The sequence below is a fragment of the Silene latifolia genome, chromosome X (genome assembly GCF_048544455.1).
Source record: "Silene latifolia isolate original U9 population chromosome X, ASM4854445v1, whole genome shotgun sequence".
Classification (NCBI taxonomy): Eukaryota; Viridiplantae; Streptophyta; class Magnoliopsida; order Caryophyllales; family Caryophyllaceae; genus Silene; species Silene latifolia.
Window position 1 is genome coordinate 322,593,552 of NC_133537.1, and position 17,811 is coordinate 322,611,362.

Below are 17,811 nucleotides of genomic sequence, written 5' to 3' on the forward strand. Positions count from 1 at the left end.
TTCCTCGACAAATGCTGAATGTGGACTTGCCTCACTTGCACGATTTTCACTATCAGAGGACTCAAACAATGTTTCTGCAAAACGTGCCTCAGATGATACGGGAATGTCAACATTTTCCGACCTTTTATGTATTAGCTCTATTCTTTCTGGCCCAGCGGAATTTTGAGCAACAAAAGGAAAAATATGTTCATAAAAGGTCACATCTCGAGACTCTAGAATCATTTTGCGCTTGAGGTCATACAATTTTCATCCTTTCTTACTATGTGGGTACCCGATAAAAATACAACGTTTTCCTCGTTCAGTAAATTTATCTTTCGGTCTATCTTTATTATGAGCATATGCAAGACAACCAAAAACACGAATATGGTCGAAACAAGGTTTCTCGCCATATAAAACTTCATAAGGAGTTAGACCATTAATGACACGGCTTGGGGTTCTATTAATCAAATAAGCTGCCGTTAAAATACATTCCCCCCAAAACTCGATGGGTAACTCGGCTTGGAAATGAAGTGCCCTCGCTTTCTCTAAGATATGTCTATGCTTACGTTCCACTCTACCATTTTGTTGTGGGGTGTCGTCATTACTGGTTTGAAAATCCATACCATGCTCATCATAATACTCCTTCAATGGACCCGAGAGACACTCAGTCCCATTGTCACTTTGCACAACTTTAACTTGTTTACCAAATTGCGTCAAAGTCATGTTAAAAAAAATTTTCATTAAGCCATTGACTTCTCCTCTATCTCGCATAAGATGTACCCAAACAGCTCTATTACAGTCATCCACAATGGTCAAGAAATAGTGTGCACCAGATAGACTACTTACCTTGTAAGGACCCCAAATATCACAATGAATTAATGCAAATAACTCACTACTTCTTTTATTATTAAGCTTGAAAATAGACCGTGTTTGTTTAGCACGACAACAAGAATCACAAACATCACGAGTATTCTAAGATAAATCACGACCAACTAAATTGGAATAAGAAGGTAAAATATTATTCGAAGGATGACCCAATCTTCTATGCCAAAGACGAACTTCGCCACTCGTTTGCACTCTCGACACAGTCTCTCGGCTCATCCTCATCACGTAAACCCCGTCCTTGTGCTCACCCCGTCCAATCTCCATCCTCGTAGACTGGTTCTGTATAACACAATAGTCAGGGTAAAAAGTCACAAAATAATTATTTTCATCTACTAATTGTTGAATGGATATTATATCACAAGTGAGTGAAGGGACGTATAAAACATCCTTTAGAATCAATTTTTTATGTAAGGTAACCATTCCATGTAAATTAGCAATGATGTTTGATCCATTCGGTAATCCAACAGTGGAAGGTTTACTTCCCCAAACCTTCTCAAGTAGCTCTCGTCGACCTGTCATATGATGCGACGCTCCACTATCAAGTAAGCATTCACCAAACGTTTTATTTTTCGTACCTGTTAATTTTTTACTACCTTCGTTTTTGCTATTTAGAAGGCTTCGAAGAGTAGTCATCTCATCGTTGGTGAGGTTTTGTTGACCCTGTTTTTGCGTCTCATTCTCACTTGTCGATGTTGCATTTGCTACCTGATGATTACCGCGTCCTCTTCCACGGCCACGGCCTCTTACACAAGTCGGGTATCCATGTATTTCCCAACAATTCTCCTCGGTGTGATAGTCTTTATCGCAATGATCGCAGTGTGGAGGTTTGTATTCTGCTTGCTCTTGATTCGCATTGTTTCCAGCTCCATTCCCACGACCACCACCACCGATCGGTTTAACAGCCATGGCCGCCTCATTAATCTCTTCTTTCGTCTTCATCACGGCCTTGTGCCTTTGTTCTCGCAGCATGAGTGCATAGGCTCGACTTGACGAAGTAATATCGTCTTTCATCAACAAGTTAGAACGAATATTACCATATAAATTCGTGTCGAGCCCCATAAGAAATTGATGTACCTTTTCTTCCTCACGTTCCTTGAGCAATTCTGCTCCATCTCCACAAGTGCATTGTGGGACACGACTATAGGTGGATAGGTCGTCCCATATGGCTTTTAATTGGGTATAATACTCGACAATGGATTGTCCTTTGCCTTGCTTGCAACTGTTAAGTTCGCTTTTTAGTTGATGTACTCGTGGCGCATTCCCGGTGGAAAAACGTTCTTTTAGTTCCTTCCAAATTTCTGCAATGGTTCCAGTGAACGAGATGCTTGGATGGAGTCGAATTTCAATAACGTTTCTCAGCCATGCCTTAACCATGGCGTTACATTGACGCCAAGCCACGCTCTCAAGACTTTCGTCTTGTCCCGGAGTGTTTTCTGGTTGTTTGATAGTGCCTTCGACAAAAGCCAATTTATTCTTGGCGTCGAGACCATTGCGAACGACATCTGCCTAGAGCTCGTAATTGTCACCATCGAACTTGATTTGAGTCAATGATAGGCTCGGGCTGTCAGAAGGATGCAAGTATAATGGCGAAGAAAGAGGAAGGTGGTCGATTTTCTTATCACCGCTGCTGTCTCCATGCTTTCCTCCTCTGACTATTGTGTCGTTCGTCATTGTTTTGGTTCGAGCACGATTGAAAGGATTGATTTATTTCGTGGTGACAATAAACGTGGAACCCGCAACAAAGAATTTGGATTTATTTTCTGAAAAAACTTCGTATTTATGTTTTGTACGTAAATGTTTACATTTATGTTTTTTTATACATACATAAATATTAACGAATAACGAATAATGAATAATTAAATCAAAAATAATTCATTAACTTTTATATGATGCATGTAGCAACTAGCAAATAAAGACATTAAAGATCATAAAAATACATATCAAAAATAAATTGAAGAAAATTAAAATTGAAATGTGATTGAACATATGGCCTTTAATTAATAAAGTCAATATTACTAAATATACAGTCAATATTACTAAAGATATATGTGTTTTCATTACTTATTGTCATTATACATCTAAAGTACATTAAACTGTATAATAAATTACCTAATAAAAATTGCTATTATATTTATTAAATATTTGAATTACATTAAATCGGATATAAAACTTTTTTTCACCAATTCTTGAAAAGATATTTTGAAAAGTATAAAAAAAAAAGTAAAAACAATAAAAAAATAGTGTTAGATAATAGTTTGAGTTAAAATGAGAATGATTCGTTTTGAGTTTTGCAAGTAAATTATCTTTTTCTTTTTTGTTTTTTTTTTTTAAATAGCTATTTTATTATCAAATAATATCAAAGTTATATAAATTGTTGTTAAATTTAAAGTACTAAAATTAATATATTTTTTTTTATTCATATTTAACATCAAGTTATTAACTAATGACGTATCGGGTAGAGTAGGTCGGGTTGGATAGGGTTTCGACCCTAAAATAACGAATTATTTTACGTTCGTGTAAAGTTATGAGTCAAGGTTTACGGGTTTTGACCTTGGAAATAACAGGCCAGGTTAATTCAAGTTAAATTAAATTTTTATAGGTCTACATTATGAACTTAAAAATGTAAAGACAAATATATATAATTAATCAGTTTATTTAGACTCAAATATAAACGGTTCGGATCAAAACTCAAAATTTGGGAACTCTATAACATGAGGCAAATTTGTAATATGAGTTACATGACGGGGACGGGTTACAGTCAGTAAATAAGTTTATGGCGCTTTTATTTTGCCATTTATTTTTACTGTAAAACCCATTTTTAAATAGGGAAGCTATTTTTATTACAAATAATAATTTCCTTTTAATACTTTATTAATAACATGAGGCAAGTACTATATTTTATATTAAGATAAACTTTTATTTAATCCTCAGATATAGACATATAGTGGATCAGATTTCGACGTAAGTTAATGAGTTACTTAGAATTAATCGACATATAAAGTTTCACGAGTCAAGACCCAGGAAAAAAATAGATTCAGTTGGATTAAATATTAACAAGTACATGCTTTGTTGTTTAACTTTGTCAATTATAAAACTTTTAATAAACAGAATCACTAATTAATTTTCACGCACATTCACATAAATGCATTAAAAGATGTTAATCTTCATACAAAAATCTCCTTTCATTTTATTTATCGGTTTTTAATCAGTCTCTCGATTACTATGTTAAGTAGGTATTTATACTTTAACTATCAAGAGGACAAATCATAATTAATCAATATTCAGACAATAAACCTAAGACATCATGTATTTTACGTCCTGTTTGATAATTACAAATGTAATTTGTAATTCAAATCTACATAGAAAATGTAATTTTTTTTTTTTTTTTTTTTTTTTTTATAAATAATCTTGCTAATTTACAATATTGAATAACATACCCGTGCAATTTTGCACGGGTTAAAAACTAGTTATTATTATTACGGAGATTTTCACTCCGTATTCTCTACATAGTTAGGGGATCGAAGACGACAGTCTACCTTTTGTTTGGCAAGGTTGTTCTGTTGTAGTGTAGTGTAGTGTATCGTTTCCGATAAATATGTCGGCTGCATATATGATCCTGATTCGGGCAGAGCGAGCCAAAGCTTATGATTTTGTCAAAGGTCTTGATGATGATCAATTTGGTGCAAACCGTACCCAAATTCTTGGGATGGTTCCATTTCCGACTCTTACTGAAGCCAAAAACATTATTGCCAACATCATGTTGAAGGAGGCTTATAATCTTGAAGATGCCAAAACTGACGACTTGGTTGATCCAATAATAACGATTGAGAATGTTGAAGATACCAAAACTGAATTGGTCAATCCAACTGATGAGTACGTCTTTGAGAAACTGCAATGTACGCGGGACGGTCTAACCTCAAAAGAGGCAACCCGCAGGCTCAAAATATTTGGACCCAACAGATTAGACGGCGACAAAAAGAAAAACAATAATTGTCTGAAATTATTCGGTTTTATCAAAGGGAAGAAGGCTAATGTTGGTCCCAAGTGTAAGTTGCTGAGGGATAACAAATGGAAAGAGTCGAAAGCTGCCGTATTGGTACCGGGAGACATAATCAGAATTAAATTTGGAGACATTGTCCCTGCTGATGCACGTCTTCTAATGTTGGTCCAAAGTGTTTATTCAGCTTACTTTCTAAGGTGGGTTGTTATTGCAGGTTCACGAGCACAAGCATCCACATGTACTGATGCTTAAAATAGGAAACGCTTTCTACAAACTTCCTGGTGGCAAGCTGAGGCCGGGCGAGGATGCTAATTCTGGTCTCTCTTAAGAAAAGCGTATAGTAGTAATATTCTCAGGTTCTCAGCTCGATATTTGAGGAATGATCTATGTTTGAACTTCGTAAAAACTCAAGATTATATTAGATGCTAAATATATGGGAGATTGATGGTGTTAGATTAATGGAATCACTAGTTGCTATGTAAATAATAAAAATGATGGTGGTACGGATTCGACGGAGGAATTTACAAGTGACGGTCATTTATTAATGGAAGTGTAGAACATTATTGTTGAGTTTTCCTTTTTTTTTTTTTTAGTTGATTTACTTGGAAAATTTATTGTGGCAATGAGAAAAGTTTAATGAGTTTATTGGAGATAAATTGGTAATTTTTATATTTAAAATTCACCGAGGTTCAATACATTTTAAAAATATTAAAAGGAGCATGAATGATAATGTTTTTAGGTATATTTTCGTGTCAGTATCAAAACCTTGATTTCATAGATTAACATAAGTTAATTCATATTATAAGGAGCATGAATGATAAAGTTAAACACAAAATTCACCAACTTATTTTGATCGTTTACGTTTCAAATGCATAGTAACGAATCTTGATTTGGTTTGGTTTTCTATACATTTTGACTGCTTTGGCCTTTACATAAGCATTTGGAAGTAAAATGAAGAACGGAGTGATAGAATGTAGCGTTTATTTAGTACTTTGTCTATCCCGATCATTTGTTTACCTTTGATTTAAGCTACTCTTAAAAACGAATAGAAATGCTAAAAGAAATGATGGGAGACGAAGGGAGTACTTTATTTGGTGGGGTGCTCATGTTTCAAGTGCAAAGTAGTCATGTAATTGTCCCCAACTCGTAAATGAGATGATGCAATGTGTCACGGTCCGCTACTTTTGCCGGACCGTGGCGCGCACCCTTGCCCGTCTCAAGGCAAGATGCAAGCGACAAGGATCTTCGTACTAGTGAGGGATCGCCCACTAGAACGATACTCGGGTCTCGGGTCGGTGTGTGTCGGGAATCCTAGTCACGATTATCAAGTCCGGCACACGAAAGCAATAAAAGTAAGCAATACGATTATTGAAAGCAAGCAACAAGCAACAACAAGCTTTTGGATGAGAAGCGGTTTTTCATTGACTAGCACCTCTCAAAGAGGGAAATTTGATAGTTTGGTCCTGGTAGCAGGATACATTGAATTTACAAGTTTAGTTCAGAATAGCGATATACCTATTTATGGAAACCTATTCTAAAACTAATAAGAAAATACTTACTACAAATGTACAATGGAAATGAAATTACATAAGCATAAATAAATCTAAGGGTTCAAGTGTGCGGATCGTCACACTCTCCCCCACCTAATCTGTTGCCGCCCTCGGCAACACAAATATCTTGAATGGTGCTTCCGTGAGACATCCTCGGTGAGCTCTGACTGTCCATGCGGTGTTGGGGGTTGGCTTGTACAACTCGGCTTGAATCTGCGCTTCATCCCAAACAATGACTGGCATCTTCGTCCCTTCAAGGATAGGCTGGAGTTCCTTGACATAGAAGCTGTCGAACATCATGTTCTCCAAGTCCACCACATGCTCCTTGTCTAGTTGTCTCTCGGGAAAGTCCACTATGCCGCTGCTTGAAAAGAACTCTTTCGGGCTTTCTCCAAGTACTGGCTCCAACGGACCTTCATCTTGTCTCTCGTCACTTCAACACCTGCATTCAAGGGAATGTGAGTCCTCCAGGACGCCGAATCAGCATTTCGGCGCGACCCCCTGATGGTATGAGGCCTTCTCTCTTGGGTCGACTGACCCGCAAACCAGGACGTCGATTCAGCACATCGACGCGGCCCCCTGATGGTACGAGGCCTTATCTCTTGGGTCGACTGACCCGCAAACCAGGACGTCGATTCAGCACATCGACGCGGCCCCCTGATGGTACGAGGCCTACTTCTTTGGGCATCTCTGCCCTCATTGTCTACTCCTCGGTGAGGGGGTAGACTCTTCTTCCGCCCCCCAGGCCACTTAGCATCGTAGTTAGCCTGGGTCTTGTTCGCCCTCGGCTCCACCGAACCCTTAGGCATTCTCCAAGGTCGCATCCCTTGTTTCGGCATCGGTATCACCCTCATAGCCGAAATTCGATGCTGCCCCTTGTCTTCGTCGCCATCTACCGTATTCACTACGATAGACCCCATTAGTAGCATCGATCCGTCACTTGGTTTCAATACTACCAATGCTTTTCGAAAGAACCGCATCCCGAGTACTAACTTGAAGTCATCCGGAACGGTGGTGAAGTCGAGCTCCCCCCGCCCACTCACCCACTTGGACCGCGACCTTCTTAGCCACTCCTTGGACGCGTCTCATTTTCCCATTGACCGCTTCAGTACATTTGTTAGCATCCCGCAAACTAGCCCCAACCGATCGCCTTCTTCTTTCGTAACAAAGTTGTGGGAGGCACCCGAGTCGATCAAAGCTCGTGCGTGCTTCCCATTCACCATCATGTCCACGTACATGAGCCCGTCGGATTTCTTGGCGGAGGAAGCTTCGTACTTCCCCATCGCGCTGATCCTATGAAGTGAGCCCATCCGTGGTTGGTCTTCACCATCACTCGAGTCTTCGTTACACTCTTGGTGATAGTCAGCCAACGCCCCATCAAGATGTTCTTGAGCCCCTTTCGGCATCTTCTTGAACATGGCATTGAACTCCGCTTGATTCGGACAATCGGCCATCTTTTGAGGACCCTTGCACACAAAACACACGAACGGTCTCTTTGTTGTGGAAGCAGTAGAGTTTCCCGCCTTCGAAGACGAGCTTGAGGGCGAGTTTGTAGTGCTCGCCGATTGGGCTTGACTTCCTTGTGAGCGGAACCGACTGTTCCCAACTGAAATGGCGCTGTTTTGTGGCCTTTGTCCATTATACCCACTTTGTGACGTACCAGCATTCCCCGTTGGCGCCACAACTCTTGGTACCTCTCGCTCCCCGTGAAAGTCGAGCAGGCGCTCCGCAGCCGATATGGCCGAAGACAGAGTTTTGGGATTCTGCCTCATGACCTCCTGTTGTGCCCACCTCTTCAACCCGTCAATGAATTCGAATGTCCTATCCGTCTCGGACATTTCGCTAATCTCGAGCATGCACGCTGAGAATTCCCTCACGTATTCTCGGATTGATTTGGTGTGCTTGATTTCCTTCAACTTCTTCCGAGCAACAAACTCCGTGTTCTCGGGGTAGAAGTGATCCTTCAAGATCCTCTTGAAGTCGGCCCACGATGTCACCGTAATCATGCCCGCATCGATTTCCTTGTACCTAGCCCTCCACCACATCTTGGCATCGTCGACTAGATACATACTTGCCGTGACAACTTCCGCGTCTTCGTCGAGCCCACTTACTCGGAAGTATTGCTCCATATCGAAGATAAAGTTATCCACCGCTTTCGAATCCCTCGCCCCATCGTAGGCACGAGGTGGAGGGGCCTTCACCTTATGGCTCCCCGATTTCCGTCATTAGCCACCGCTTTCACGAGCGTGGCACACGTGTTCTCTAACATCTCAACCTTCCGATGCAGATGATTGATCTCTTCCTCCCGATCGTCGGGGATCGCACCACTGATCGCTTGGATGCGGGTATCCATCCCGTCTACCTTCATCTCAAGGTCACAAATCGTCTTTTGCAACTCCTCGAGGCTCGCAGCCATCCGCATAACGATGTCCTCGAGTTTGGGAAGTTTGACGTCGATTGCGTCCTCTAAGGCATCCACTCGGTCCTCGATTGTTTCGCCCATTTTCTCGATCTCGATAAACAAATGCGGCTCGCAGACGCCCGTCCGAAGACCGGGCTCTGATACCAAATGTCACGGTCCGCTACTTTTTCCGGACCGTGGCGCGCACCCTTGCCCGTCTCAAGGCAAGATGCAAGCGACAAGGATCTTCGTACTAGTGAGGGATCGCCCACTAGCACGATACTCGGGTCTCGGGTCGGTGTGTGTCGGGAATCCTAGTCACGATTATCAAGTCCGGCACACGAAAGCAATAAAAGTAAGCAATACGATTATTGAAAGCAAGCAACAAGCAACAACAAGCTTTTGGATGAGAAGCGGTTTTTCATTGACTAACACCTCTCAAAGAGGGAAATTTGATAGTTTGGTCCTGGTAGCAGGATACATTGAATTTACAAGTTTAGTTCAGAATAGCGATATACCTATTTATGGAAACCTATTCTAAAACTACCTACAAATGTACAATGGAAATGAAATTACATAAGCATAAATAAATCTAAGGGTTCAAGTGTGCGGATCGACACACAATGGCAGGCAGTTTAGTAAAGAAATCAATGGCTTCTATGTTAGGCATTCAATATTGCTGTGAATCTGTGATGCCTTACATGTTGTGATGTTCACTGCATAATACGTCATTTGTCAAATAACGTCAACATTAAAGCCATGTCTCCCTGATTTGATGTCCCTCGTCGAAAACTAATTCACCTGATCGAACAACACCTTCATTCTGTGAATTCTCCCATGTTATTCTGATCTTCGGTCACTTGATTTTCTCAGTTATGTTCTCTAAGAAATTGGTAGTGAATCATCGGCTGTAGCTTAATTAGAGTAATTCAAATTCACTGACGAACAACAACTTAGGAGATTATCGTTAATACAAACTATTAGTGCGGAGTATTTGAAAGTCCGATACTCTGGTGAATTTACAGTAGCAGTTCATATTGATTGGTATTAATAATACAGGATTAGATTGGTGTTAATAGGATTGGTATTTGGCTAAGGTTCACTTCAAACTAGTCTCTCTGTTAGTGTTAGAAAACTCAGAATTGACATTGTTGTGGCTTACTTTACGCACCAAAAACTGGTACGGAGTACGATATATACCATACATGAGCATTTATTTGAAGATATATACTTGGGTAATAGTTATAGTTAGTGTAAAGAAGTCTACAAGGGGCAAATTTGATACCAATTCAATGGGGTTTCGAAGCTAGGTTATTAGTAGTAGCGGTCCCATTTCTGGATGATTAACTAGGTAAACAAGTTGACATCGGCTTCATTAGCTCATACTTGTTTGTTAGTTGCATCATTTGATAGAGATATTGTGGTAGGTGGAGCATGTACATACGATACGAACAAAAAGAAAACTGGTATACTAAAAGAATCTTGACTTGGTTTTAACCAATACCAATAAACTTGATATATTACAAGTTAGACACTCAAAAATACTCTCTTCGTCCCGGTCAATTGTTGTCCTTTCGTTTTGGCACAAAGACCAAGGAAAGAGTAATAGGCCAATAACTAAATGACATGTGGAACAAATTGGATGAGAATGATCAAATTACTCATCAAGTTCATTCTTAAAATAGAAAGGACAACAAATGACTGAGACATTCCAAAATAGAAAAGGACAACAAATAACCGGGACAGATGGAGTACTAATACAGGCAAAGTCTTGTGTAGTTAGACTTGTTTACAAATGGATGCAAATAACGTAGAATAATAGTAGCAGTAATCTACAGGTGCAGCGAGTTAACGATATGATCGCTTCAACTCTTTCCTTTTTGCCGCGGAATATCTATGGTCTTTTCATAGTCTTGAAGATTTAGTCAATTAATTGTTTTCACCCATTTCTTCTCATTAAATCTGTACGGACATACTATGTATGTACCTATGATGTATGTTAGACAATGTATGTAACACTCTAACCTTTTGTGTTGAAGATAATCTATCGTAAGATTTGTCGACCAAATTGCGAGTGACACACGTTGTCTAGTGACCATCATCTGATAATCTATCGTAAGATTTGTCGTGTTTCTAAGATTTTAAATGTTACTTTCAAGTTTAACTTCAAAATTCCAACTTAAATTAGAACCGTCTTTATATATTTGATAATGTATTAGATGATGTGATAATCATCGCAGTTTAGAGATAATGTTTGTTTGATATATTTGATGTAATTTGTGTAATGCAATTGTGTAATTACATGAGGAGGATATGTCTATACATAGGAGCTTGTAACACTTTCTACCCGGAGTATAATGTAACAACTAATGCCTTGATGCTTTCTTGTTTTTACTGCTGCCCTTTCATCTTTATTCTCTTGTGTTTATGAACACCCTTGCAGTCGAGTTGAGTAACATATGTAAAAAATGATACCTCATTAAAAAAGTATTTTTTTTAGTTAAAAAAAATTGTTTACTAGTTTCTAGTGGCATTTCCTCCACATTTATGAAAATGTATTTTATATGTTTGAAGAGTTAATCGAATCCTTATTAACGAATAAAGACCCAGTGTTGTGGGTCAAATCATTTTTTTTAGTAAAGTTGTTGGTCAAATCATTGGAGGACTATTGAAGATTTAATCAAACTATCAATTCAAATTATTGGTTATTTATTCATCATAATATGACAAAAAAATAAAATAAAATTTATTCATCTGATCGTTGGTGTTATATATTTGAAGCAAGCTAGAGGTGGATTATCTACATCATATTATTGTTAACTGTCAATTAATCAAGCAAGTTTAGGGTTTACAAATGGGATTTAATGCGTCGAAGAAGAAGTTGAGTCGAAAACACAAAAGAGGATTGTGGTCACCGGAAGAAGATCAAAGGCTCCAAGACCATATTCTTCAGCATGGCATTGTTTGCTGGACTTCTCTTCCTGCTAATGCTGGTAAGCTTTTTTACTTTAATTTGCACCACATTGTATATGTACCTACTAGCTAGTATTTGTCACGTAGTCTATATTACTAAGACTCGATTAGAACTATCCAACATGATCAAACACATGTTTTTTCCCGATCAATATATAGTTTTATCCGAGCCAATATATTTAAAGAAGCGCAAGGAAAACTTACATCAAAATCAAGAAAACAACAAGAGTGTGTGTTTAGGTTTTGATGCATGCGACTAGTTTACGAAATAAAGGACGTTTTTGGCTTTAAAATAAAACTTCCTACATAAGGTATATGAGTGTTGAGTATCCGACATAGGTATATGAGTTTATATGAAGGCTGTGTGAGTAATATGGCACATGTAGCACAGGTTAATGTCAAATTAAGTCACATGTTTTTTTTGTCTACAAGACATTGGCTAAACATAAAAAAAAAAAAAAAGTGTCGAGTATCCGACACAAGTATGTATATGAGTTTATATGAAGACTGTGAGCAATATGGCATGCAGAACAAAGAATTGTAAACATTTGTAGAACGACCTAAATTTATACAGAAGCTGTTGGTATGGGCTTAATCAATCTAAGCCGCCGATAGGCATGTAAACATTTGTAGAACGACCTAAATTTATTTCTTGCAAAGTTGGACAATGTATGTATTAAGAAAACAATTGCATTCCATCAGTCATTAATATATATTCTAATGCTGATTATGTATAATCTTAACTTTGCAGGGTTGAAAAGGAATGGAAAAAGTTGCAGATTAAGGTGGGTTAATTACTTAAGGCCGGGATTGAAACGAGGCGTTTTCAGCTCTCAGGAAGAACAGTTGATTTTAACCCTTCATAAAGACTTGGGAAACAAGTAAATTTTACTACTCAATTCATTTTCATCTTTAGAATTATATTCATTAATTGACAGTTGTTGTACTTGGAAATATGATCTTTCAGCTGTTAAATATTACCAGTGGGATTAAAAAAACTAAAAATTTGGTTGATTAGGTAGTTAATTGTCATATTCTCCCCTACTTAAACTCATTATGTCGATTTCTACAGTAATTAACGTTTTAAGGACCACATAACTTGGAGCATTCACACGAATACATGATTCGACGAATATATAAAGCTGTCGCTCTTAATTCAACATGTCCTTATGTATGTCATACAAGTAATAATACAACGTTCTACCGTAAGATTATCTTATTTATTCTATACTCGTTCGCACAAATTAAAGAGGAGATAAACCTTCCTAGACATTCTTGTTTAACTTTCTGAAATTATTACTCCGTTAGTTGTTGTAAAACCAAATGTGTTTATTCTGTTTTGAAAATTATCGTGTAGGTGGTCAACAATAGCAAAGCAGTTGCCTGGAAGAACCGACAATGAGATAAAGAACTACTGGCATTCTTACTTGAAGAAAAAAACATCAACATTCGAGGAACCCAAAATCGACCCAAACCCAAAATTTACATATTTAACTAGCGAGGAAAAGAACGATTATTCTTCCTTAAACCCAATGGCAAGCAATGTCGTCTCAAGACTTGAACTCGAACCCTTTAAAATTCAAGATCAAATACTCAATAATATCGAACAAAGAAATGAAAAATTGTTCCCAAAAGTTGTCTTTTCAGAGTGGTTAGCTGATGATAACTCTACTCTCCAAAATGGACACAATTCTAGCACGTCGAAGAAACAGGATGAAGACTTTATGCAATGTTTTCGACATGATCAAGGTTCTTCATCGAGTTGCATAGACAAGTACTACCATGGCGAAATTGGAGACGGATTTGAAAATGGTTTGTTAGATATACCATTAACTTTCCTTGATCAAAGTACAGTTGGAAGTTGCTTCATGGCTTTCTCAGCTGGAAATGCTACTTACAATGGATTTTAATGCACAAATAATGTATAACTTGGAGTTCAAATTTAGGAAATCTCGGTATGGTTATCGAACAATGTATCATTGTTAGACTAATTAAACTGAGTCAAATCATTTGATTTAATAAATATTTACATTGATTTGGAATGGGAAAACTTGTATGGTATTAATGTATTATTGTGCAAATAATTTTAATTTTGTTGTCATATTTGTGTAGAAGTATATAATTTACTCTGAACATATTACTCCGTAATAATTAAAAATCTGCTTCGTATTAATGTAAATGTTGCTACAAAGACAACGCCTATATTGATGCACCTGTCATGGGTACAATTTCACGATTTTATCGGTTAAGTTGGCTGATTTGAAGATTAGATCGAGAAAAGAATGGGCTCTTGCATTGAGCTTCAAAAATAACATGGTAATTTTAGGAGCTTATTACAACATAGTCCGACATAACTAGTGAAGCCCACAAAAGAATTGTGATCACAACGCTAATTGTAATACCAATTGGCATCCATTTCATTGCAAACACCTATCAAAAAAAAAAAAAAATTTATTTTAACATTCCAAAAAAATAAATTTAAGAAAAAAGGACATATTGTCTAAAATCGAACGACAAGACATTTTTTTCAAATCGAGCAAAAAATAAAGACAATATATGATCTTGGTGACAATAAAGACAAATTAAAATTCATTTTCATTCATTACAATACGCTTATCTACCTTGAAATCGTATTTCCTTAAACTACACATGCATACCTCAAGGCGCCGAGAACTCCAAATAGGTGAAACAACTTGAGGAGCCATTTTAGCCCTTTCTCTATAGTCTAGCAATACATATATACGTCGTTTTAGAGTTGAAGAAATTAGCATCAATTTTACATATATAACAACATATTAGAGAAAAGATAAAATAAGTGTAAAAACACACCTTCTTGAATTCTGTTTTCTATAATTGTAGACATTTCCTCCGTCATAATTTCCAATTCACGTCCACGATTTGCATATATTTTCTTTAGATTTGCTTGCGTTCTTGTGTCTAGGTATTTCTTCTTTACATTGGTTATTGCACTGTCTATGATGATAAGGTTCGAAATGAGTTTACCTTAAAAATAATCTATAGAAGCTCGAAGTAATCTAAAATTTGAATCATCGTTATATTTTATTATAAATGATTGTTTAACTTCAAATTTACGTCGATCAACCAAATTGAAATTGTTTTTTTTTTTTTTTATTGCATCATAGCAGCATGTACATCAAGGTCATTCATCAACGTACCAAACTTGACGCCCAACATATATGGTGTTTTAACGTTCTTAATAAATTGATCACTTTGTTCAAGTTTCTCCAACTCGAGCCTCAATTCTTCAAGGTAATCGAAAGATAGCGCTCTTGGGTACCAAGAATCACACAATGTGATGAAGCAAACACCATTCGCAATCAAACAACTTCATACAAAGCAATATTTAAATTTGGATTATTAGAATTGAGTTAGTAAAGCAACATTAAGATGATTGAGGCTATTAGAATTGAGTTCGTCGATAGAGTTAATATGCTGAACTCAATTCTAATAGCCTTAATTAATCTAGAAAAGTTTTATTACTTCGCGAATAATTAATTAGAGGAAAGGGTTATACTTGAAAGATTGTTGGTGATCAAGGCGAACGATGAATTTTGGACTAGGAGCAAAAGAACCTCTCGCGATTTCTTTCAGAATAAATTCAGATTGTCTCATGTAGTGCGACAAACTGCCATTATTATCGCCGATATATCTAAGACCTTGTGCTAATGGCATCCCATCACTAATCCTTTCAACTATTGTTAGCTTCACCATTATTATTATTATTATTATTGCCTAATTACGTAATTTGGGATAACAAGCAATGAGACTAATGTTTTGGTTTGAAGGACTATGATAATTAAGAGCTACTAAAAGACAAGGAAATGAGATGTTTGTACTTTAATTGGGACAACTTAGAAAGTAGGCAATTCCTTGTGTGAAAATGACGTCAAAGAGAACTGTTCCAAAAGTTTTAGGATACATATAAGATCTCCCTCTATCACTATCTTATTGTCCTTGATTTGCTTTTGGGACTTTCTTCCCTTTAGGGTTTCCTCTATGGCACATTTTTAGTTCACACTTCAAGAGACAAAATTCGGTACATACCCAGCGGCGCATCTACTAAGGCCATTCCATAAGGCCATTCCAGGGTGTGCGGACATCGGAAACAGAATTTTTTTTTGCGTATTTTGTCTAATTTTCAGGCTAAAAAAATAAATTTATAACTTTTTTATATATGTGTATAGAGATTTTAAATATTAATCCGGACCCCGAAAAGAAATTTTTCTGTATTCGCTATTGTACATACCAATATAATATTACGGAGTATGATTTTAATTTCGTTACGTTTGTAAGGTATATACTATTTCTTACAATTTCAACATAATATATGATAATCTAATCTGTGTGAGAAAATGTTAAGGAAGTTTTATATATAGATCACATTCATTATATATATGTTCAAACTCTAACATGCAAAACACGCTAAAACACAAAGGTACTCCGTATATATTTAATTTCATATGGTAAAACCCTAACATGGTCTACCTCGGTGGTGGAGCGAGGGGGGAGGGGGGTAGCATAGGCGGTCGTCCCCAGTGGCGTTTGAAAATTTCAAAATTTTTAGTTAAAATTTTCGAATTTTTTCAAGGCCCCCTTACAGGGGCGGTTTTCATGGGAGTGCAGGGGATTCATCTGCACCCCCTTTGACAAAAATAAATACTCCCTCCTATTCACTATTTTCTTCCCTATTTCCTTAATCGGATTATTCAGGTTTTCTTCCCCTTTCTTATTTTATTCATTCCTCTCTCCTATTACCAAACCCCACTCAACTTTTACTCTTATTTTATTCATCCCTCTCTCCTATCACTAAACCCCACCTAACTCATAATTTCTTATTTAATTTCTAATTATTCATTTCTCTCTCCAATTCACAAACCCCACCATCTTCTTTTATTCATTCTTTAATAATCTCCTAAAATCTTGTGCCCACATCAAAGGGGAAGAAAATAACGAATAGGAGGGAGTACAAATTTTGATTGATAAAGGAGCATATTAATTATGTTGATCTAGTGTTTTGTGATACTTTTTTGGATAGTGATAGGGCGCCACCGGGTGACGCCCAATTTGGGTGCCACCCTCTCACAAGCATTCTTTATTGAAGGGGCCCGCACTCACCCCATGTGAGAGGGTGGCGCCCAAATTGGGTGTCACCCGGTGGCGCCCTTTCATTTTCCTACTTTTTTTTACCTTAAAAGGTCATGGGTTCAATCCTTCTATTGAGCAATTTTTTTTAATGTTCTTTTACCATATATTTTGCCCAATTAAATAAGATTTTTTAATGTATAACTCGATTTTTCGTTGTAAATTTTTTTTACGCACCCCCTTCTATCAAATCCTAGAATCGCCCCTGCCCTCTTATAATATTACCCTTTCGCCCCCGCTTAAAATTTTCGCCCACACCGACTTAAAATCCTGGCTCCATCATTGATCTACCTGGTCTGATCCATGGCTTCACCTCTCATCTCTCTCGAAATTTATAACACGTTCTTTTTTAGCAATCGACGAACCATAAGTTAACAAAGTGACCAAGTCGATCATTTCATATATGTTCAATTCCAAAAGTTGGCAATATTAAATATAGTCGTCCTATAGTACACTAGTACTAGTAACTCAAATGAATGCATGGAGTCAGAAGCATATACAGTAGTCAATAATAATACGGAGTAATAATAAGAGTTATTACCTTGCACAAGTTTAGTCGTCATGAATAAGGCAGCTGACACAGTCGTTGACAAATAAAAACAAACCCAAATAAAATTAGCATTAAACCAACCATGAGTACTCCATGTATATCATTTAGTATTATGTGGTCTATATTTCTGAGTTGAGATGTGCCTTGGAAATTAGAGCAAGTACGTAATCTTATAAATGCGCGTATCTTAAATGCAATTTCAACTCCTGCAACTTTACCCTTTTATATTTTACATAACTCACACTTATACAAAATAGATTGAGTGTATCTTGTCCACTTCGAGCTTTGTGACATTAATGTTACTACTATA

General features: G+C 37.2%; 3 protein-coding genes across 3 annotated transcripts; 1 reads left to right on the plus strand and 2 right to left on the minus strand.

Annotated features, from left to right (window-relative positions):
• Positions 1-246: 246 nt before the first annotated feature.
• Positions 247-2,238, minus strand: LOC141620700 (uncharacterized). The gene is made up of 4 exons (XM_074437504.1): positions 1,458-2,238; positions 1,282-1,376; positions 1,039-1,143; positions 247-825 (listed from the first exon to the last, which is right to left on the minus strand). The coding sequence occupies exons 1-4, from the start codon at positions 2,236-2,238 to the stop codon at positions 247-249; spliced, it is 1,560 nt and encodes a 519-aa protein (XP_074293605.1).
• A 9,431-nt stretch (positions 2,239-11,669) lies between these two features.
• On the plus strand, positions 11,670-13,698 carry LOC141620701 (transcription factor LAF1-like). The gene is made up of 3 exons (XM_074437505.1): positions 11,670-11,808; positions 12,540-12,669; positions 13,146-13,698. The coding sequence occupies exons 1-3, from the start codon at positions 11,670-11,672 to the stop codon at positions 13,696-13,698; spliced, it is 822 nt and encodes a 273-aa protein (XP_074293606.1).
• Positions 13,699-13,981: 283 nt separating this feature from the next.
• Positions 13,982-15,568, minus strand: LOC141622036 (25.3 kDa vesicle transport protein SEC22-1). Its single transcript, XM_074438112.1, has 5 exons — positions 15,324-15,568; positions 14,965-15,134; positions 14,618-14,761; positions 14,446-14,513; positions 13,982-14,218 (listed from the first exon to the last, which is right to left on the minus strand). The coding sequence occupies exons 1-5, from the start codon at positions 15,518-15,520 to the stop codon at positions 14,111-14,113; spliced, it is 687 nt and encodes a 228-aa protein (XP_074294213.1). The 5' UTR covers positions 15,521-15,568; the 3' UTR covers positions 13,982-14,110.
• Between the last annotated feature and the right edge of the window lie 2,243 nt (positions 15,569-17,811).